The sequence below is a fragment of the Lontra canadensis genome, unplaced genomic scaffold (assembly GCF_010015895.1).
Source record: "Lontra canadensis isolate GAN:19392208 unplaced genomic scaffold, GSC_riverotter_1.0 scaffold90, whole genome shotgun sequence".
In the NCBI taxonomy this organism is placed as follows: Eukaryota; Metazoa; Chordata; class Mammalia; order Carnivora; family Mustelidae; genus Lontra; species Lontra canadensis.
In genome coordinates, this window is record NW_022631084.1 from 187,771 (window position 1) to 212,272 (window position 24,502).

Genomic DNA, 24,502 nt, shown 5'->3' on the forward strand with positions numbered 1-24,502 from the left:
TTTAAGATCTGTTCTCTTAGCAACTTTCAAATATACAATACAGTATTATCAACTGTAGCCACCATGCAAAACATTATATCCCCATAACTATTTATTTTATAACTGGAAGTTTGTACCTTTTGATAACCTTTACCTTTTTTCCCACCCCCACCCCACCAGACTGTTCTCAGCATCTATGCCTTCAGTTTTGTTTTATTTGGCTTCAGATTGCATATATAAGTGAGATCATATGGTATTTGTAAGACCGCTTCTTTTTAATACAGGTTCATGCTTGAACATAAGGTTTTAACTGCCATTTGTATACATCTAGGGCATCACCTCCATATAAAGGTGATTTCTTGAAATATCTTGACAGAATCTAGTATTTTGCTAGAGTTGCTTTCTTTCTGTTCCTCTTGAGACTCTTTCCAACAGAAAGAACTCTATACATGAAGTTATACCATTTAGAAATGAAATGGCAGGTCGCCTGGGTGGCTCAGTTGGTTAAGCATCAACTCTTGGTTTCAGGTCATGATCTCAGGGTTGTGAGATCGAGCCCACATCTAGCTCTGTGCTCAGTGCAAAGCCTGCTTGTCCCTCTTCCTCTGCTCCTCCTCCTGCTCTCTCTTTCTCCAAAATAAATAAAATCTTAAAAAAAATGAAATGCCAAAATATAACTCCAATATAGTAAAAAAATATATATATATGTATATATACACACATATATGTATGTATGTGTGTGTGTGTGTGTCATGATTTTAATTATAAAAGTGAATCAGTAGACACACTTGGAAGGAAATGTGTATGCTTTCAATAATAGAGAGTATACCAATATTTGTAAAATGTGCATTTTAAATTATTTCTGGTACCTCATAGATTATCTCCAAGGAAAAAAAATTACAGACAGATGTTACACTGAATAGTAAGGTAGTATGAGTCTAAAAATAGTTATTTGGCAACGTGTCTCTTCATTTTCCAGTGTCGGGAGAAAATTGTTTTTAAATTCTAGAATTAAATATGCTGTGCTAATGTGCTGAGTCCATTTACGTTTTATGGAATAATTTTATTAGTTCTGCACTAGCTGGCTGGCAGAGAAATTGAACAGTTTGGTGTTATTTTAAAATTGAAATTCCATCAACAACTGACTTATGGAATCTAAATGTAAATCTGGAAATAAAAAGTGTTGTGTGCTGCATTTGACTACTCTTGAGGACTGATCTATAACTTTTCCCCACCATTTCCCAGTAGACTTTTCCTGGAAAGTCCATTGTCCATTGTTCTGGCAAGCTTCTCTTCATCTTAAATTATGCTAACATTTAAGAGGAAAACAATGAAGGTTACAAAAAAAAATTAAAGATAATTCTTAAAAATTGCAGTAGTGCAGCGCCTGGGTGGCTCAGATCGTTAGGTGTCTGCCTTTGGTTCAGATTGTGATCCCAGGGTCCTGGGATGGCCCCATATTAGGCTCCCTGCTCAGCAGGGAGTCTACTTTCCCTTCTGCCTCTGCCTCTCTCCCCTGCTCATGCTCTCTTTCAAATGAATAAATGAAAAAATCTTAAAAAAATTGCAATAGTAAGAGCACTGAAACAGTACAGAAATGTGGAGAGTAAAAAGTGAGTATGTTCTGCAATTGGAATATAGCCCTCAATATCTTCTCCCACACATATGAAATTATGGAGTCCGACATACACATATATGTATGCTTTACATAAAAAGGATATACTGCCACTGGTAATCTGTGACTTTGTTTTTTAACCTTAACAGTAATACCATGACGTTCTTCCTTGTAGGTACATATTGACCTATCTCATTTTTTCCCAAAGGTTATAGAGCATACTGTTTGATAAATGAAAACAGAACAAAACAAACCCCTGTTGATGAGCATTTACTGGATATGTGGCTGTGTGTGTGTTTAACTCGAACTTGTTTTAGATTATGCAATTAATAGATGTACAGGATTTTTTTTTAATATTAAACCACCTGGATGGGCCCTCTAGGCACATAGCTAAACAGTGGTCCTTTTTTTTTTTTTTTAAAGATTTTATCTATTTATTTCACAGACAGAGATCACAAGTCAGACAGAGATCACAAGTGGGCAGAGAGAGAGGCAGAGAGAGAGGGGGAAGCAGGCTCCCCGCTGAGCAGAGAGCCCAATGTGGGGCTCGATCCCAGGACCCTGGGATCATGACCTGAGCTGAAGGCAGAGGCTTTAACCCACTGAGCCACCCAGGCACCCCAACAGTGGTCCTTTTAAACAATGCTTTTATTTACATTTTCCTTTTCATTACATTTTATTACATTTTCCAGTCATTGTGAGTATAATTTTAAGTAATATATGTATGCCTTTATTTCATCAACTTCAGACCCTATGTGCATGATGCTAGACTGCACTCAAGGGGATGCCAAACTCTTGGCATTCTTAAAAGAGATGTTTTAAGAATTTCAGAATTCCTCTGATTCATCCATGCCTCTGTGTCACTTAATTTCTCTCTCAAAGTTCTGTTTAACTTTGAACTGTGATTCTCAGTTGGGAGGCAGGGGAGTACGCTTTCCACAGCCCACCAGCAGAGCCTATCAGATTCTCTGAGGAGGCCTTTTTCGAAGTACACATGCCTTCCTTCCTGCCTCATATGGAAGCATGCTCACCTGGTTGAAAAATCATTGCATGTAATTTCAGAGATTATTAGTTAGGAGTGCTTTGGGTGGATTGCGTAGCAGAGAAAAAACAAGTTAAGCATTTTTTATATATATATACGTATACATATATATATATGTATATGTGTATATATATATGTATACGTATATATATATATATGATATATGTATCTCGTATATATATGTAAAGACCAAGACATTGGTGAACAGTTCTTTTTCAGGTTAAGGGGCATCATTGTCTTAGATCTCTTCATTCTCTGTATATCCCGTTATTCCATTATCAGCCCCAGCAGAGGACTCTCCTTTCTATTCACTTCACAAGAGTTCGCGTGGAAGCATTAATGAGCACAGAACATCAAAGCAGGGATGTGGACGCCATAGCATAGGTGGGCTCACTGCAGGGATGAATGACAGGCTTGTGCATTCTAGACAAGGGCAAAGCAGATTTATAGCCAGCAAAATTACTGTCATGGGGCCCTCAGAGTTCAGTGGAATAGCTGAAACTCTGAGTATTAACTCTTTGTATACCAAACCAAATCCGTCATCTTTCGTACCTTTAAACCTGGTGGAAAATTCTTACAGGTCTGTGAGTTGTCTATGTGAAGATTCATCTGACTTGGTAGAGTGGAGTCTAATAATGACGATGACAAGGATATGCTTGTCTAAAGGGTTCGTTTCACGGTGCTTTGAGTTTTCACCGCAGCCCATGAGGGGAAGTGAAAAGCCTAAGATGAGAAAAACTAATGGGGTTCTCTACCTGTTTTAACTGCAGACTGCAGCTGAATATGTAAAATCGAGACTCCCAGAAGCCCTTAAACAACATCTTCAGGACTACGAGAAGGACAAAGAAAATAGTGTTCTGTCTTACCAGACCATCCTTGAACAGCAGATTCTGTCAATTGACCGAGAAATGCTAGAAAAATTGACTGTATCCTATGATGAAGCAGGTATGTTTGTCTTTAACACACACACACACACACACACATGCACACGCACGCACGTGCACACACACTATTTCTCCCTGCAGAAATGTCTTTATAGACTTTGGTTAAATTTAGGCCCACTTCTGAGGTAGAAGATGAAGGGCAGACTGGATTCAAAGTTATATAACATGGATTAACAGTTAAGTTTCTTTTCTGCAGTTTTAGTATCAAAAATTTCATCAAGAGGCTTCTAAAAATGGCTCTTAAATCAAATCCCTTTAAAACTTTTGCTCTTTTTTTGATGGAGTTTTTCTGGCCTTTTATGAACCATGTGCTCTTACTGCTTTAGTTGTTAAAAGTGTCACTTCAGGTTTGGAAACCAACTGAACACTCCTACATCTGATAATCCCACAGTTGTTACTTCAGGTATTATTTTTTAATTTCAGAGATTTTTCTTTTCTAAAGAGGTACCATTTTTTTTCCCCTTGAAGTTTCAAGCTGAACCTGACTTTTTTTTGGTTTAGCTCTTCAGATGAATTCTTACCCCTAATGCCCCATTGGAGACTTTGTTCATCCCATCTAAGGAAGTTTCCTAATGAAGGCATGGATAGACTTCCTTATAACACCATTTTGATCTATTACAAGGTCTGTCAGCTAAACCCCAATTTTAGTGAAACCAGTACAGTACTACTTGGAATTTAAAAATCTTTAATAAAATTAAACTTTGGAGAAATAGCCTGATTAAAATTGTCATTACTTACCCCCTCCTCCCCGCAAATGGAGGAAAATAGGCTGCTAATGGTCAGATGTTGGTAATATCAATCCCCATTTTAATACCAGGAACTTCTGTCTTCATTTGCACAAGGAAGTTGTTGGTTTGCATTTTATTTTCTTCCTCATGATCTCAGCAGTCTCTGTGCTGACATTCTTAACATTTGATTTCAAGCTTGGGGAGCAAACAGAAGAGCAAATTTAAAAAAGCAAACATCACACTGCATATGCCTAAGCACTACAGCAATTTTCTAGTTACCGATCTATTCCCATTTACATTCCACCTTCCAAGACCTTTACATTCCTGTCAGACAGCATCCACACTTCTAGCCCGAGACTTCTCTACTCCTCTTGTTCTCCTTTGCTTGTTAATTTTCTAGACACATTGACTTCCTTCTGCCTGTTACATGGTTAGTTATTTGATCTCTGTATTTGTCTTAACATTCTTTTCTTTGGAATTCGAATTTATCTCCTTTCTCATCCCTAATGAACAAAAGTGAGGCTGTGAACAGCCCAATCAAAATAATATAAATATTCATAGTATCTTAGCAATCATAGAACTCATATAGTCCACCTACTTCCTGTTACCACAACCATTTTATGATGAGAATACCAGGATCTGCCTGAAATCACACACATTTCCATGTAGAGCTGGGACTCCAGCTTCCTAATTATGAATCAAGCTGGGCTTTCCCCCACACTCACGCAGGCTCTCATTCCTTTAGAAGGCATTTGTTGAATGCACAGCAATATCCTATATCCTAGGCAGTCGGAAGACAGGGGAGAGGGGAGAGTGTCGAAAAGGTGGTGAGGAATCTGAGATGTAAAAAACACAGATCTTACTTAAAGCTTAGCTGGGGAGTTAAAGCATCTGTGTACGACTTGTGGGGAAAAAATTCCTGAGGAACTGGGGCTTAGGCACGTTCCGTCATAGCTACGAGCTGTCAGAGTTAAGCTAAGGGATGTGGAGTAAAGGAATAGTGAAAGCGCCTCAGATTTTCATCTGGGGCCAGCCTTTTTTAAATCTGAAGGACAAATGATGAACACAGTTTTGTGAAGAGAAGAGAGACAAAGTCTGTGTGGATGCGGGGGCCCAAGTGGACACGAAGGTGGCAATGAACATCAGCCTCAACCGCTTCCCACTCAGTTATAACTTCTTCGGGGTAATTTTCCACTCAACCTGCCCTATTGTTAAGCGGTTACTAATCTGCCGAGGTGCCCTTGTACGTGGACTCTAGGGGCAAATACTTTGGCATGGAAGTTATCGGTAAAGCCTGCAGCGTGAAGCAGTGGAAAGAATACAGGATTGGGAGCTAGGGATCTAAATTGGGGGACTGTTCCTCTAGCTCAATATTAGTATGGTTTTTAGGAAATTTATCTGTTAGAGCCTCTCTTTCTGCGTCTGTGAAGTGGGGCTAATAATAGCTCACAGGGTTGTTATAATAAAACATGGCAGGTTTTGGGAAGTCCTTAGAAATCATATCACAAATGGTGCTAATGTTGAATGAGAACAGATCTGGATCTTGTCTGTCCCTCAGACCAGTATAAAATACTCTTAAGAGTATTGGCATATAATGTTCACGAAGGCAAAGGGAAAGTTTTAGAAAATGAAATTTTAAAAAAATGATCTTCAGACGCTTTGAGAAGTCAGGCAACATCTATTTATTAAATCTCCTACTCTGGGCTCAGTTTGCCCTTGGTCATTCCTGTATGAGGTGACACATCTTATGGAGGCTGAGTATATGTGTATGAATAATGAGTGTCACTGTGTGTTGTCAGATCAAAAGGTCATACTGCCTCCTCCTCCATTATGCATGTAACAAAGATTTCATTTAAAGAAAGAAAAGAAAATATGAAAAAGATACTGCTATTTAACAGAAAAATATTTCATCATATTACAAAAGAATTGGGATAGAAAATTGGTAAAATTGGTAAAAATATATACATATATCTTTTATCTTATATAGATATAGATATATATCTCCAATACTTTCAGGTATAAACATCCTATATGAAGACACTCATCTGCTTCAACTGCTTAGCTTCTCATGCTATCGCGGCTTTGATGTTCTCACATTCAGCTCTCCTGGTTTGAGGAAGTAGTTAATTGTTAATTGGACACTAGCCTGGTCTCTAGAGAGGTTAATTTGTCTTTAATGCTCATCCACTGATAAATCAGTTTGAGTGACTTAATGACAGTTGCCACCATCTGTGGCTTCTAAACTTCTGAAAACCAATTAATGAAAAAAATCCTTAGATGCTTGTCTGGAAGCATTGGCTTAGAACGTTTTCTCCCTCCCTCCTCTTTCTTAGTCTTTTCTTCTCAGCATTCTCTCTTTTCCTTTAAGTATACATACCTTAATGCTTTACTCACCCACAGTTCAAATATCTGGCAACCTGACATACCTGAAATTTAGCAAAGGAATGGGAAGTAAGGAAACGTCACCTGCAACCATCCCATGTTGCTGAATTCATGGACAAGCTCATACAAAGAGGCTTCAGATTCTCACCTAGAATCTATATATTTTTATTTTATATTCTGATCAATTAGGTTACATTTTTCCAATGTGATATTTTCTTTTTTAAAATTCTTTTTCTGACTTTGCAGACAAAGAGATAAGTAGACAGCATGGTATAAGAGGATAATAATTATAAATAATCCTACCATTGTAAACATTTTGGTGTATTTCTCATCAAAGCATTTTTATAATATGGTTGATATTCTGTGGTTTTATATTCTGCTTTCTTCACTTAACATTAGTATGTAAATGCTTCCTCATTTCATTAAAACTTCTTTATGTGAAGATAATTTTAACGGTGGCACAATATTCTGTTCTTGAAAGTACTACTCACTAAATGTTCATTTACTATGTTGGACGTTTATGGTTTTGGATTTTGTTTATGCTATAATGAGTAATGCTGCAATGGATATGGTGGGCATTTGACTGTATTTCATATTACTTTAGAGAATAGACTTTAGAAAACATGAGTTTAAAATTAGAATTAGAAGGTGGTTGGAAGGGGATGATGGAGCAGAGACACTGAGGGCAGTGAGAAATATGAGTAGAGTGAATCCCCAGAAATCCACAGAATCAGTTGTCATATTCCCAGACTTGTACTATACTCTGTGAAATCAGCATTCATACTCTGTATTATAGAATTGACATCCTTGATCTTCATAGTAGTGACCTTGACTCACAGACAATGTTAATTATATTTTGTATATAAAAATAGGATTTGTGTAAACCAGTTTAGAAAGATTTTCATCTGAGTGGTTTATTTTTAAGTTTTGACAGGAATAAAGATGTTTTGTGGTATAATTGAAAGAGCTCTTGGAACCAAGAGACCCAGACTCTATTCTAACTGTACTGCCAACCAGGTATATGACCTTGAGTGAGTCACCAAAACTCCCTAAGGCCTATTTTCCTATAAATCAAAGGCATAGGGGCACCTGGGTAGCACAGTTGTTTAAATGCCCGACTCAGGGGTGCCTGGGTGGCTCAGTGGGTTAGGCCTCTGCCTTCAGCTCAGGTCATGATCTCAGGGTCCTGGGATCGAGCCCCCCATCAGGCTCTCTGCTCGGCAGGGAGCCTGCTTCCCTTCCTCTTTCTCTCTGCCTGCCTCTCTGCTTACTTGTGATCTCTGTCTGTCAAATAAATAAATAAAATCTTAAAATAAATAAATAAATAAATAAATGCCCGATTCCGTTTCGGCTCAGGTCATGATCTCTGGGTCATGAGATGAAGCCCCGAATCATGCTCTGCACTCAGTGAGTATCTGCTAAAGTTTCTCTCTCCCTCTCCCTCTGACCTTCCCCACGCTCACGTTCTTTCTTGCTAAAGTGAATAAATAAATCTTGAATAAATAAATAAATCTTTAAATAAAAGGCATGAGCAGGATCTCATAGATATCTTCCATTTCTAAAACTGTAACTTGTCTCTTGACACTGGAAAAAGGTCAGATTGCCATAGTTTCTTCAAGGTTGTATGTAGCCTCATCTTGAACCTTTTGCTTGCGCTATTGACTGTCTCTTCTCATGTAGCCTGTGTAATTTGTACAAAATATCTGACTAAAAAAATAAAATCTCTCAGCTTTCCTGGCATCTGCACATGAAAATGCCTAGACATACTTTTCTTAGTGGGATGGGGAATGAGACTATAAGAATCAAGCAACACTAGATTTGGAAGGAGAGGTTCTGAGCCATCATTCATGGATCCTCATTAAGACAGCTTAGGTATTTTTATTAGCACTTATTAATACTAAGCAAAATTCAGAGCAAGAAGTAGGATACATTTTGTATTTGATCTATTAATGTTTTTATTTGAATTGAAGTACAGATTCATACACATTTCAGTAGGTTGGGTTTAGCAAAGAGACATTTACAAAGAAAGCAGTGGCATGATTTGAGAAGAGATCAAAATAGCATTTCACACTGTCTCACAGAGTGTGATTAACATAAATTTTCTTAATTTGTCATAGTGGGCAAAAGTTAAATAGGGCTGAAATCCCAGAAAAGGGAATCTTTCCTTGTATTGTTTATTTTTATGCTGGTATATTATTCATATTTCTCTACATAATCTCAAGTTGTTTTTAAGGAGTTTTTTGTTTTGTTTTTTTTAGTTTGGGCATGAATAAATAACCTACACATTCTCTTGCGAAGGGTAAAATAGTGTGGCTTGTAATGCCTTGTGTTTGAGGGAATTCTGAGGAGAGCGGGCCCAGTTATTTGAGAATGATATTCTCTGCCTCACACTCAGAAGCCCTTGAGGCACGGGAAACAGGAGTGAAGAGCTGCCCACCTCCTCCTTTGGGGAACAGCCAAATGCACTTGTCGTGGGTGGCCTGCACAGTCGTGCCATCTCGCTGCAAGCCACACACACAGTTGCCGAAGTTACTGATTAGAGCTTCTTCTCAGAGTTAAACCTAAGACCAGTAAGGATTTTATTTCTGTTTGGACAGTTCACTAGAAACCCATATAGCTTTCTGAAGAGCGTATGTTTCCACCTCATAGAAAGAGCACTTACAAGTAGAAAGTGGAACAGATAGTGCAGATGAGAGAAGGAGAGAACTCAGCTGGCTGTTTATGGTGTTCCTTTGGGCATCAGTTAAAGCTGGGGACCTGCAGATCCATTTACAAGTGTCAGACAATCACCTACAACTTTCCCAGAGGAGGTGAGAAAGAAAGAGAAGCATTAATTTTTCAGCCTTGGCTTTGTGATTCCCTTGATGCAGCTCTGCATTCAAAATTCCCAGGAGCTGTGTCCAAGCAAAGCTACCTGCTGTGAAGACACACTGAGTACTATAATGCACATTTTGGAGAAATAGCTTTTAAAAAGGGTAGAGAATGTGCTCTGAGCAATTTAGGAAGTAGCCAGAGGGTTACCTCCTATTGAGCTTATGTTATTCTTCTTAAAATAGACACTACCTAAAAGTTACACCTACAATTTAATTGAGCTATTAGTGTCAGAGTAATCAGTGATCTCAAAAGGAAAGCTATTTACTGTCATGGGGGAAAAAATGAACACCTATCGGGAAACCAAACCCAGGAAAGAGACTGTGAATTATTTAGGGCCCTTTTGGGTTTTCTAAGAACATAAAAAATGCAGTAAAAGGCATTTGCAGGAAGTTCTTCACTCTAACAAATAGAGTGAATTTCTCAGTATGCTTCTCAAACATGTCCTGAGGGAAGGAGTAGCGCTAAGGTTTCCTTACGTTATATCTTCAATCAGGATCTCATTTCTGGGCTCAAAAGATACTCTTGCTGGAGCCTTGATGATGGGATTTGGAAAAAAGGGAAAAACAGAGACCCAAAAGAAACTTATTAAGGGAAATTCAGTATTCATTGTGCCACCTGTGACACCAGCTTCTGAATTTTCTTTCTTTTTTTCTCTTTCTTTCCTTTCCTTTTCTTTTCTTTTCTTTTCTTTTCTTTTCTTTTCTTTTCTTTTCTTTTCTTTTCTTTTCTTTTCTTTTCTTTTCTTTTCTTTTCTTTTCTTTTCTTTCTTTCAAGTAGGCTCCATGGAACCCAACATTGGGCTTGAACTCATGATCCTGAGATCAAGACTTGAGCTGAGATCGAGAGTCAGGTGCTCAAACTGACTGAGCCACCTAGGTGACCCCCAACTTATGAAATTCTGTAAAAAATCATATCTGTTTTATTTTTCCATTTTAAGAGTAATAGAAATACATTTTAGGATTTTTTTTTTAATGGCAAAATAGAAGAGGTAATCTCTAATTCTACTACTTAAATGTAACCACCATCTTTAGCATAATTACTTTCACTCATTTTTCTCTGTTGGGTTTTAGTTCTTTATGCCCAATTTTATATATATATATATTTTTTTTTTTTTTTTTTCATTTAAGACTGAAATGTAGTCCTATTTCTCTAGGCTCTTATAAACTACTTGGAAAAGTAATTGGTAATAGTTGCATAATAACCTATGGAGTGGATATGTTCTAGTAACCATTCACATAACCTTTTCATATTTCCAGCACCCAGTGCCTCCCTTTTTTTCCACGTTTCAGTTCTCATCACCACATAGAATCCCTAAATTTGGAGGTCTGTGAAAAGATGAGAATAGTAATATCATTAACAAAAACATAATGAGGACTTTTGTAGTGCAGCCAATTATTAGTCATATAACAGTGGGAGCAGAAGACTAAAATAGGTAGTCAGAATCCACTTATAAGCTGAGAACTCTCTGGACAAGGATAACAATTTTTTTTAACCATGCTAATTTGAATTTCAGTTATAATTCTTCTGTTTCCCCCTTTTTATCATGGATTTCAAAAGCCAAAAGATAAGGGGTCAGGGAGTAGTAACAAAGTGACTTTGCCATCTACAAACCAGAAGACTCTAGGCCATAGCTGTTGGAAAGTATCCAGACATGTGATCTATGAGCCCTGGGGCCAACCTCCATGTCCGTGACGGGACTTTGCCCCTCTCTCTGCTTGCTTTCTTTCACTGTTAAAACAAAAGGACATTGCACTAGGTATTTTCTTCAGTTGCCCTCAGCTTTACCAATGTGTGATTCTGCCTTTAGTTCATTTGACATTCATTGGTTTATTTGTGTATTCACTCTGTAAACATTGAGCACCTGCAAGCTAGGCATGGTGCCTGCCACTGGGAATGCCCAGGTGACCATGTGGTCCTTCTCCTCAGGGGTGTGTGTGTGTGTGTGTGTGCACGCGCACGTGTGTGTGTGCAGAGACAGCACTAGAAACATAGAACTAGAGGACAGTGCAGTCAGTGCTGTAGAGGGTGTGTTAGGAAAATAGTAAATGTGTAGAGGAGGAAAGAATTAGGTTTGGAATGAAGAAATGTTCTTTTTTTTTTTTTAAGATTTTATTTATTTATTTGACAGAGAGATCACAAGTAGGCAGAGAGGCAGACAGAGAGAGAGGGGGAAATAGGCTCCCTGCTGAGCGGAGAACCTGATGCGGGGCTCGATCCTAGGACCCTGAGATCACGACCTGAGCCAAAGGCAGAGGCTTTAACCTACTGAGCCACCCAGGCGCCCCAAGAAATGTTCTTAAATCAGAAAGTCGTAAGAGAATCCAAATGTCAATTGCATTTTTAAAGGTAGCCTTATTGTGACTAATGCTTTATTTCTTCTTTGCTTCCTGTGATTATATGCCAGAATCTATTCTTGACCTCTGCCATAGCATTACCTTCCACATTTTACTTTATTTTTTTAAAGATTTATTCCTTTATTTGAGAGAGAGAGCGCATACATGTGTGTGTGCGATTCAGGGAAGGGGCAGAGAGAGAATCTCAAGCAGACTCCATGCTGAGCGTAGAGCCCTACACGGGGCTCCATCCCAGGAACGTGAGATCATGATCTGAGCCAAAACCAAGAGTCAGATGCTTAACTGACTGAGCCTCCTGGGTGCCCTCACTTTCCACATTTTACATGTTGTTCTTCAACTAATATTAATCAGCTTAATGAATTAGCTTACATCAATACCTTGTCAGCATTGCCTGTTTCCTTATGAGATCTCCAAAATTCAAAGAAAAGATAATTCAGACTGAATTTGTAAAAGTGGTACAGTGGGGAGTTATTTTTTAAAAAAATCACATTCCCCAACTTCATCTTGCATTTTTTTTTACATTTTTTTTTAAAGATTTTATTTATTTATTTGACAGAGAGAGAGATCACAAGTAGGCAGAGAGGCAGGCAGAGAGAGAGGGGGAAGCAGACTCCCTGCTGAGCAGAGAGCCTGATGTGGGGTTCGATCCCAGGACCCTGAGATCATGACCTGAGCCGAAGGCAGAGGCTTAACCCACTGAGCCACCCAGGTGCCCCTCATCTTGCATTTTTAACAGAAACCCTCATATCCATTCTGAAAAGACATTGCTCCAAATTTTGTAATGTGCAGAATCAAATTCTAGATTTTGAAGAACTTTGCTGAGAATACTGGAAACCGCAAGCTAGCACTGAGATTTAGAATCAGGAAGGGCCACCTCTGGTGATTAAAACATTTCAGTGGAGCTGTGTTTATCTTTCTAATCAAGTTGTCATTGTTTGCCACAAGGGAAGTAATGTTATTACCTGCTCTAAAGTAGTATTTGATTACGAGGACTGAAGAAAATGTGGACACTTCAAAGAAAATAATTGGACCAGGTGGTCACAATTTAGACGGCATTGGCCAGCCAGAGACAGGCTGCTAATAACTATCTGTATCTCCTCCTCTCCGCACTATTGGAATTTTGTAACCGAGATTCTACAGACTTTGTTGGAATGCTTGTAATAAATTTTAATGAGATTCAAGTTAATTGTAAAACCTTCAGCCTGTAGGGAAAAATAGGATAGTTTTTAAAGTGCCGGAATTTCTAATGTACCATGACCGTCCATTTGCAGTAGCAATATGTAAGCAAAATGCATCCTCTGGCTGACTTTCAGACTCGGTAGATCGGTAATCATAGGCAGCTGGACTGCTGTTTAATGTCATTTTGCAAGAATGTTAAATTTAATCTTTGGGAGCTACTAGACACTTGGAAGTTTCATTCGGTAAATTGCCTTCTGAAAGGCACTGTTTTCAAGCCTCCCCCTCTTGCCTGGAGGAATTCTCTGTGTGTTTCTTTCTTTAGTTAATGTCCTTGTCTCAAGACTGTGTGGCTTATTTCTGATGAGGCCAGTGTGATGAAGCTCTACGGTACCTCCCCTCAAGAGCCACCTGAGTGTGCTACTGTCGTTCTGCCATCAGTCCTGGGGAACTGTAAATCAACCACAGAGACGTCACTAGGACCAACACTGTTCGTCCAACACACACGTCCACTGTGTACAGGGCTCTGGCTAAGCGCTGAGAATCTAAGAAATGGGGAAGGAGTGCTGACTTTATTTTCCCTTTGAATTTATTGCTAGTGTTGACTGTTGTCTCTGTAAATCCGTCTTCTAAGAGAGACCTGCCTCCAAATGATGTCGTAACAGCTTCTTCCTTTTCCAAGTCCAGGCTTTCCGTTCCTCTGATCTCAGTCCTTCTCGTTCAAGGAGGTAACTAACACAAACGGCACTCTTGTTATTTATATCCTACTTGCTTCCTCAGAGTTGGATTTACATACAGTCAATATATACACCCATACAATGATGAAGTTCCAATAAAAATAGAAAAGGAAGGCCAAAAAAGAGAAAGCAGCAAATGTACTAACCATGAAGAACGGACAAAATAAAAACGTTTTGCGATGGGGACAACGTCTTTTCTGGTACTTAAGCTTAGGTAGACTTTTTCAAAAGGCACCTTGTAAATGGGACATTGAGCAACGTTATCTCAGCCTGGGTTCCCTTAAAGCAGAGCCTAGAACAAAAGGCTCGAGTGCAGGCAGTTAATTTAGGAATGCATTCCCAAAGAACGGGAGGGAGGGGCTTTGGGATTAAGAAAGGAAGCAAGGGAAAAGAGAAACAAAGAAAAGCTAATATGAGGACACTTTATGGATTTGGCCTCCCTGGAAGGTTACTGCGGCTTTTGCCTACAGAGGAAGCTTATGAACTGCATTCCAGAACCATCCACCAGGAGGGGAAAGGAGAAGCATTTAGCTACTAGTCCCACTCCTCATTTTTCAACGGTAGTGCCACAGACATGAACTTCTCTGCACTTCGGATTTACCTATGCCGGAGTGCTGAGTGGATTCTGCAGGCTTCCCACACCTTAGCATCAGGGAAGCTCCTGGGAAGGAAACAAGAGAGAAATGGCTCAGGGCAAGTCTGTATCTGGGCTGAACCAGTCCCTGCACCAGGGGCCAGGTTAAGAGGTAGGACCAAGAGAATGTAAAATGGTACGTAGGAGATGTCCCATATGAGCACAACAAATGCAATCTTTAAAAAAAAAAACAAAAAACTTCATAGGTGTAAGGGCCTATTCAGCCAGAGCGGCCCCACCCCGGTTGAACTGCCATTTTGCTGTAAAGCTTAAATTGACCCTGCCCCCCCGCCCCCCCGCCAGGGGAACTTACTTAAAAGCAAGTCCAGGAAACCTGTCCCAGGTAACAAAGTCCAAGTACAAGGGTGGGTCAGGCCAGGTGGAGGTATTCAATCAGTGGGGGCGCACACTGTCGCCTAGCTACCAAGGAGCATGGGCCCTTTGGGCACCTTTTGGGCGCCAATTCTGAAACTAGGTGTGATAGGCTAAATCAAATGTCTACTAGGGTAAATTGTAACTCAGTTTGTTGCCTAGCATCACTGTGGAGTTTCCTGTGTGTGTTACAATCTCATTGGCCACCTGTGTGTGGCCAGGCCCAGCCACATGGCCTCTGCTCTATAAATGTTAGTCTGGAAAGCAGGGAGGGGTCGTCCTCTCTGTAGGGGCAGCCCTGACCGGTCTGTTTGACGGTCGGTCTGATTCCTGATGCTTGGCGCGAAATAAAGCTTTGCTTGACCTTCGCTTTGTATCAGTCTCGCTCCTTTAATCATGGACCCATTATTGGGGTACCCAATTTTGGGGGGACCCAACAATAGGAAACACATGTGAGTTTGTCTTATTGTCATTTCTTGCATAACAACCATCTATAAAAGCCACAGATACATTATTCATGTTGTTCAAAGCTCTGGTATAGCATGTGGCTCTACCCAATGCAGAGAGTGTTCAAATGCATTTATAGAAAAATCTTACAGACAGCACAACACAAAAGGAGAGGGTATTTTGTTTGATGTAACAGTTGGCAGCTTCCCAGCTCAAACCAAAATAATTGACTAATCCTCATTTTTATGGCTAATGAATTCAAGTACCTGGGCTCTTCAACCCGAGTGGTGCAGTGAGATCCTGCTTTTCACATGTGTAAAAATTAATTACCTCCCGTAGATAACCCACAACAGTGGCGACTCTGGAGAGAAGCTGGGGAACCGACTTACATTTTTATCCTCTTACTGTTTTGTTCAAATTTTTAACTTTTGTTCATGCATTTTCTATTTTTTTTTTAATTTTCAAAATTAAAATAAAACTGAACAAACCTTTCTAGTACGTTTCCCTTCTTATCTTCAATGCTGAAAATAGAATATAGTAAGGCTGAAAGCCATTCTTATTTTCAGTAAAGCTTTTCACCCCTAAGTCATGGGTTATATCCCTTGAATAAGTCAAGAAAGGAACTCAGCAACGAGGTCAGCCATCGTGGAACTGCAGTGTCAAGGTCAGAGAAGGTCAGTAGTGAGACCAGCTCAGTACCCTGCCAATGAACACCTGGGCTCCAGGGCTTCTGCCATAGGGTTCTTGGAAGTCTTTGTGCCCTGAGCCAGCATTGGTGCCAGAGTGCAGTGAGAGCTACCCTTATGGGGGAGGGGAGGCGGGGAAGTTTACCTGAAAGAGAAGAGGACTCATGGGCAGTGAGCTGATGTGGATTCTTTTTTTTCTTTTGTTTCAAATTTTTATTTAAATCACAGCTAAAATATAGTGTAACATTGGTTTCGGAAGTAGAATTTAGTGATTCATCACTTACATATATCACCCAGCGCTCATCACAAGTGCCCTCCTTATTTGCAGGTGGGGCCTTTTGGGAGTTGATTAGGTCACGAGAGCAGCACCCTCTGGAATGGGCCCACCCATTTAGCCCACCCCCCAACCACCTCCCTCCATCAAGCCTCAGTTTGTTTTCTATGTTAAGTATCTCTTATGGTTGCTTCCTTCTTTCTTTTTTCCCCCTTCCCCTAGGCTCATGGTTTGTTTCTTAAATTCCACATATGAGTGAAATATAATTGTCCTTCTCCTATTGACTTATTTTGCTTAGCATAACACCCACTAGGTCCATCCATATCATTGCAAATGGCAAGATTTCATTCTTGTTGATGGCTGAGTAATAAATATACCGTTGTGTATATGTACCACATCTTCTTTATCCATTCATCAGGTGTTCGACACGTGGGCTCTTTCCATAGTTTGGCTATTGTTGATAATGCTGCTGTAAACATTGGGATGCATGAGCCCCTCTGAATCTGGATTGGATTCACCATTTTCTGATCTTCTCCCTGGTAGTTGCCTCTGCTTCACCTGCACCTGATTTTCCCATGTCTGACAAGTTACCTGACTTGCTGCTTTACCTGGCATTTTCATCTAATTCTCTTTCCCAAACTATAGCCAAACCTCTACTTATTTTCTTGCAAGGAAGTAATAACACAATGAAAAGAGCTTGGGCTTTGAATCCAGACTGGCTTCAAGATAATTTCTTACGATAATATCATGCCTTATGGGGCTTTTTATGAGGATTAAAGATGATGTATAGAAAATGATGGTCAGAGGGTAGATGCTCTAACAGTGATGGTCTTTCTGTTATTACCTTTGTTGTTACCTAACTTGGCACAATTTTAGTTTGGTATACAAGGGCATTTTTCAAACCCCTTCAAGGTAGAGAGGATTACCTATCTTCTACTGTGCAGAAACTAACTTCTCACAGATGGCACAACAAAAACCAGCAAAATACTGGCTCTGTCAACCTCCTCTTTCTTCCTTGTGCTGTCCTGGATGGAAAAGCAATTCCTCAAGTGTATTGGTACTCTGGTTTTGTTTTTGTTTTTTCCTAATCCTGTATATTAGTTACCTCTTGCTGCATAACAAATCCAAAACTTAACAGCTTTAAGCAATAACTGTTTATCATCTCACACAGTTTCTGAAGATCCAGAATGCTGGTTGGTTTTCTTGTGAAGTTGCAGTCAAGTTGTCAGCCAGGACAGCAGTCTTTGAAGACTGGGCTGGAATTACTGCTTTCCAGCTTACTCACGTGGCTCTTGGCACGGGCCTCAGTTCTTTCCCCATAGCTTCTCCACAAGCTTCCCTCTAAGAGATCTAAGAGAGAGCAAGGGAGTACCCAAAGTTGAAGTAGCGATCTTTATAACCTAATATTGAAAGTGACATACCGTGATTTCTGCCATATGCTATTGGTTACAAAGACTGACCCCAACTCCGTGCAGAAGGGGACCACACAAGGGTATGAATACCAGGAGGTGGGGATCACTGGGGGCATCTTGGAGGCGAGGTACCATGGTCTGAGTTGTAAGAATATCTACTCTTAACTCGTCCCGTCCTCTCATTTTCTCATCCGTACCTTTACCCCTCTTCCCTTAAGCTCTTCCCAAAGCCAGAGCGTTCAGCCCCACACTCAGCACTAGGATGGTCTTAGGATTGTTTAGACCTAGCATTCTTTCCCACAACTGCAGCTTGTGTTTCGTTTGGCCAGTGCCAATGCCATCAATGTATCCGTTGTTAAATATTTTGACTATTACTTCTGACTCCTCTCATTGATGAGGACCTTTCCTTCTAGAACTTCCTAACAGAATGCCTAGTATCTTAGTCTGTTCAGGCTGCTATAACAAGTGCCACAGACTAGGTGGCTTTTATAAACAACAGAAATTTATTTCTCACAATTTTGCACTCTAGAGTCTGAAATCAGGATGTCAACATGATCCTGTAAGGGTCCTACTCTTGCCCACAGACTTCTGACTCCTCATTGCAACCTCACACGGTAGAAGGGGCTAGGAAGCTCTCTCTGGCTTCTTTTAAAAGGATACTAAACCCATTCCAGAGGGTGCTGCTCTCATGACATAATCAACTCCCTAAAGGCCCCACCTGCAAATAACATCATATTAGGATTTCAACAGGAGAATTTGGCGGGGAGGAAAATATCTGGGCCAGAACTTTCAGGTTTGTCTGTAAATGTAAAACTACAGCTTCAATTTCACAGTGGTATCCTAACTGTTTCAAGATGAAGGCACTGGGGACGCCTGGGTGGCTCAGTTGGTTAAGCATCTGCCTTCGGCTCAGATCATGATCCCAGGGTCCTGGGATCAAACACTGCATTGGGCTGCCTGCTCAGCCGGAGTCTCCTTTCTCCCTCTACCCCTACCCCTCCTGGTGTTCTCTCTCTTTCTCTCTCTCTCTCTCTCTCTGGAAAAGAAATAAAATTAAAAAAAAAAAAAAAAGATGAAGGCGCTTTTCTGTAGCTTATAGTAGTTTCTGTCTCTCTGTCTCTCCTTTGTCATTCCCTTACTTTATTTTTCTTTCTTTCCTTTAGCTGGCTATGTTCTAAAATTCATCACATTTGAATTCTTTATATTTATTAGATAATTTGAGGACCTGTTCTGTTTTACATTTTCAAAATAGATGAATAGAATAGCTGGAGAAATTATTTTTATGTTTGACCCAAGAGTTGCCCTCAGTGAAGAGTTTCCTCTCCTTTATTTCTTCTTGGCTGCCTCCTCTTTTGTGTAGAGAAAAAGTAAAGAAGCAAAAATGAAGAAGTCACTGAGTATGTTGTCTGTCTTTTCCACTTTTTACTATTCCATCATTCCCCATGCTTGTGGGCTTCTCCTTTCCTGCCACATTGCCACCTCAGATTCTTTGCTCCTAGAAAAAACAGCAGTAAACAAGTGAGTCTCTCGTTGTGTCAGTGTTAGTGCAAGAGGATGGAACTGACAAAGAACTTTCCCCCACATCCTACAAACTGCTTCATTGTGGCAGGTTTGTGTTTTTTTTTTTAAGGTCTTTGGGGTTTTTTTTTTTTTTTTAGATTTTTTTTAAGAAGATTTATCTATGTATTTGAGAGAGAAAGAGAGAGACAACACACATGAGCAGGGGTTGGGGCAGAGGGAACGGGAGAATCTGCAGCACACTCCCTGCTGAGCCCTGAGCCCCATAGAGGGCTCCATCTCAGGACCCTGACATCATGACCTGAGCCGAAAACCAGAGTTGAACACCAAACTGCCTGAACCACCTAGGTGCCCCTGTGGCTAGATTAAAAAAAAAAAAAATGTTTTGAGAAATGTGTTATTTTTGAGAGAATGCATATATATACATATACATACATATATATATATATATATATACACACACACATATGTATATATATATATATATATATTTTTTTTTTTTTACCTACCACTTTTTTAAAATTGCTTTCTGATCTACACGAGATTCAGTCTGAGAATAAAGAACTAGGAAAATTAAAATGCCCTCACCGAATTAGAGATGTGTTTGATTTTTGCACTTAGACTTTACTTATCTGAAAGCCTACATGTGTTTTAAAATCATACCTGAAAATGTTATGGGCCTGATGTAATTGCATTTGCAAATAAAATGTGGGAAGGTCGAGTGCTCAAAGTACAATTAGGCGTGTTAATTTTCCTTTTGGATGTAATATCAGAACGTCAAGCCTCTTCATTTGGTTGTACTTCCTCGTAAACCTTACCCTGTAGGGGAAATCAGTATTCCAGAGCCACCAAAGAAAATGAGCTTGTCTAAAAATAGTTGCCTGTTGACAAGATTTTAGAAGATTTTTTTTTCCTTTGTAATATGAAAGCTTTACAAAATGGAATGTGGTCATACGTGACAGATGTGGTCAAGTCCACTTCTAATCTGTTAATCCCTGAGTAGCTGCAGTTCTGTTAATTTTTAAATGGCTTTTTTAAAGTCATACTAGATTTATGACCTCCTCAGCATTATCTCTGTTTCTAAACTTTTGGGGGTACTCGGTTGCATTCTGTGCTTTGGCGACACTATTCACTGGTGTCCACTGGGTCGTACTTACTAGAGGCTCAGAGGAGGTTCTGTTTTGCTCTGTTTTTGTTTGTTAGAAATTATTTCCTAACAGCCCAAAATAATAAAATTGGTTTACTATTCTACAGTAGTGGTTTTCAACCAGGGAAAATTTTTTAACACATTTACCCTTCTCCTGACATTTGGCAATGTCTGGAGGCATTTTTAGTGTCACAACTGAAGAGAAGGAGTCAACAGGGAGGACCAGTGGTACCTAGTGGGTAGAAGCCAAGGATGCTGGTAGAATTTGCTGGAATGTACAGGACAGCCCTCACAGCAAAGAATTATCTGGCCCAAAATGCTGATAGCGCTGAGGTTGAGAACCGGTTTGGAGCAGGCGTTCTCAACCTTTGTGGCATATTAGAATCATTCTGGGGGGACTTATGCCCCGACTGCACTCAGACAGATTAAATCAGAATCTCTGAGCAGTGGGACCCAGGCGTCGGTCTTTTTCAAATCTCCCCAGGTGATTCCAGTGCACAGCCAAGGTAGAGAGCCGCTACTTTAGAGCAAACAATTTTGGAGGGCAAGTCTAGCGTAGGGCATCATCCCAGATGGTTTCCTTACTAAAAGACCTGAAAGGGCCTTATTTAAATGTGATTTGATGTATGGGCAATGTCCCATTTATAGTATTATTGTGAGGTTCAAGTGAATTTGTGGGAACTTTTTATATTCTCTAAAGCCAGCACTTAAAACGTCAAGAACTTCTATTGTCATCGCCATATTGGAAGTTGGTTTTCCCTTGGTTCTATGTAGTAAAATATGTTCTTTCTCCTGGTGGTAAGTGGAGATAACAAGTAGATAACTTATAACAAGTAGATAAATAAGATAACTAGGTAGCTTTAGTCAGGGAAGCTCACTTAGTTAACATTTGGGATGTTGGGAGCATTGATTTATTTTCCTCAGAGGTCTCTGATGTGTTTTTATGACTTGGTGAACAAGACTCATCATTTGAGTCTATCTGAATCCATGTGCTAGGCAAAGCAACTGAAGAATCTGAGACGTTTTGCTTCAAATGTGTTCCCCCATATCCCTTTCTTAACCATGTTCTCTCACTGAAAACCAAATTTTCAAATGCATGGACAGTCACTCTAGAAAAATAAATATTCTCTAAGTATTTATAATGTATACTTTTTATTAATGTGTAATTTTTAATTTTACTTTAAATGCTTGTGTTGATGGCAAAGGTCCTCAGGGAACTCTGAACTAGCTCCCAAAAAAGCCATAAATGCATCTCAAAGCTTTTGACAGTGAAGGGTAAATTGAACAATTCTTAGTGATGTATTATATTGTTGAAAGCATTCCATTTATAAAAATTAGCATATGCTTGCCTAGTGGATGATAAAACTGTCCTTGTCCACATTTGTCCCAAAGCCTCATAGGAGATCAGGTTGCCCTGCTATGGCTCCTCTAAAGGATTAGAGTGTGCTGTAACTCATGGAGAGCCATCTGAAGTTTGGGTCATTAATCTGCTCTTCTACCTGTGTCCCACAAGCCTGTCAGTAGGTGCTGGACAGCAGTCAAAAGACATGGGAATAAGGAAGAAAGTGGTAGTGACCACAGAGCCCAAGGGCCGTCTATGTTCTGCTGGCTTGTCAGGTTCCTCAGACAGGATAGGGAGAGGCCCAGTTTTCCTGGGGCCTGAGGCTTACATAATCTGGAGAACACTCTTTAGGAAAAAAGAATAAAAATTAGCTACAAAATGCGATTTTTTTTTTAGAATGAGAAGAGAAATCACAATAACTTGCAAATTTAAAGAGGTAACAAACACCCAAATATGACAGAATCTAGAAAATAACATTTTTATTTTGTATTTGTAAAATATTTATTTATTTACTTGAGAGAGAGCAAGAAAGAGAGAGCAGGCATGATGGGGAGGGGCAAAAGAAGAGGGAGAGAGACTCTCCAGCAGATTCCATGCTGAGTGTGGAGCCCAGCACACAGCTTAATCTCACGACCCTGAGATTACAACCTGAGCTGAAACCAAGAGTCAGATTTTTAACTGACTGTACCACCCAGGTGCCCCCCCCCAATAATATTTTTATTCATTGCCTAATATATGCTCTAGTCTGACATATGCTTTATTTTTTCCACACTTTTGGCATACTCTTTGTTTACCTCTTCCTATAATGACGCGTTTGTAACATTATTTCCTCTAGAGGGACTAAGAAGATAATTCAGCCTCTCCTTTAGAATGGTTGAACAAAATTTGAAGGATTTTATTTTGTTTTGTTTTTTAACTGTTGTTTTAGAAAGTCTCCTTCAGCTTTTCAACTTGTTATTGGTAATGTCGTGTCAGTTTTGAGAATTGCTGCCAAACCTTGGAAGAACTCAATCAAAGTTTCCTACATGCATGACCTGGAAGATTTTAGGTCATTTGAAGTTTTCTGATGTGGTGGCTAATCATAAATACTCCTTGAATTTATAACACTCATAAAGCGATTGGTTATTATTGTCCTTGTTGTAATGGTGCGTTATGAGTTTTATTTATCTTCATTGAATGTCAGATTACCAATAAGAACGTACTGAGATGTAATGGAGCGAAGCCTTTTTTTTATTAGTCTTATTTTATTTTGAGAGAGAGAGAGGGAGCAAGCACAGGAGCAAGGGGAGGGGCAGAGGGAGAGAGAGAGAATCTCAGGCAGACTCCCCGCTGAGCACAGAGCCAGACATGGGGTTCAGTCTCACGACCCTGAGATCATGACCTGAGCTGAAAATAAGAGTCAGTTGCTTAACCAACTGAGCCACCCAGGTGCCCCTGAGGGAGGCCATTATAGGTCAAAGGAGAGCAATGGTATGATCTGGCAAAGGCCTGGTGTCCAGTTTGGATGCAGTCTAGTGTACAAGTAGGGCAGCAGTGGGGAACAGGACTAGGAAGTTGTTCTGGAGCCAGGCAGGCAAGGGGCAAAGTGTCAAATTTGGCAGGTGCCTCAGGATAGACTGTCTGGTGTGCTTTTAATGTAAGAAGTGCAAGGCCGTTGGTGGACCATGGAACATATTAAAGCAGCATGGTGTAATATTAGTGTCATTGGCCAGAGAGCCAGCCAAATTCTGATTTGTATCTTCAATCTTCCCCCAATGGGCCTGTGAAAACTTGCTAGCAAAGTTTCCTAGTTATACGTGAAAGTAACTGCAAGCTACATAAATATATTTCACTATTCTCAAACTTGATATATCCTGGACTCAAGTGCCCCTTAGCTTCCTCCCCACTGGAGGCTAATCTAACCTCCCTCTATACAGGGAAAATATAACCAAGGGCTGTCAGAGTAAAGAAAGACAGTGGTCTTACCTGATTACTTCTTACTTCAAACATCTTCTCCAGATTTTCCAAAAACATATAAGGCAGGCCTTAGACAGGGCTTGTGCAAGGATGGGCCCTCAACTTTAAGCTGCATTAGTTTCAAGTAAATCTGCCTCTGGTCAGGGCTGATTCTTTCCCTCCTCTACAACTTCAGAATCAGACAGTTGATTTTTAATGCAATTATATGGGCAGTTACTATCATTTCTGACAGTAATGTAGGAAAGAAATACTCTGATTACATTTTAGATTAGGTCATAAAACCCAAGCAAAGGAACATAAATGTCTGATATTAAGATTCAGGCAGAAGAAAGGCTGATTATTCAGGGCAGGTCAGGATCAAACACCAATCACAGCATGGCCTGCCACCCCCTCCAACCAAAAGTGAGAGTTGATGACAGGAAAAAGTCTAAAGGTTGCAACAAGTGCATCATAGTTTAAGCAGTAATTGATCTTAAGGTTTCTAGAAGAAAGCAGAGTTGTAGGAATAGGAGGCCCATAGCAACTGGCATCTGAGCAGTGTATATTTTGTCCTGAATCACACAGATATGAACCCTGCCCCAGAGGCCTATTTAGCTGTGGGAAGCAAAAGCTAGGGAAAGGGACTCATTAGTATTTTAAAACCATACCTTCATTAAAAAAAAAAAAATTAAAATGTTTGCATATCTTCTAAAAAAATTTTGAAAACTACAGAGTCCTCTCACACATTTGTAAATTGATGTATAAAACTTTACACCATAAGTTTAAGTAGTTACAAAGGATATAATTTCTGGCATACTACATATAAGCTTTAAATATTTTAATCCAAATCTTGAGCCACATATTTGGATCATAAAATTTTGAGAAATGGCTAACTTTTAGCTTA

The 24,502-nt window shown here is 39.8% G+C and overlaps 1 protein-coding gene across 1 annotated transcript in view; it reads left to right on the top strand.

The window, feature by feature from the left end:
- Nucleotides 1-24,502, top strand: part of PPM1L (protein phosphatase, Mg2+/Mn2+ dependent 1L) — a 279,379-nt gene that overhangs the window by 183,812 nt on the left and 71,065 nt on the right. The window contains exon 2 of the mRNA XM_032836055.1: nt 3,407-3,581. Coding sequence (XP_032691946.1) covers nt 3,407-3,581 — 175 coding nt within the window. The remainder of the gene's footprint in view (nt 1-3,406; nt 3,582-24,502) is intronic.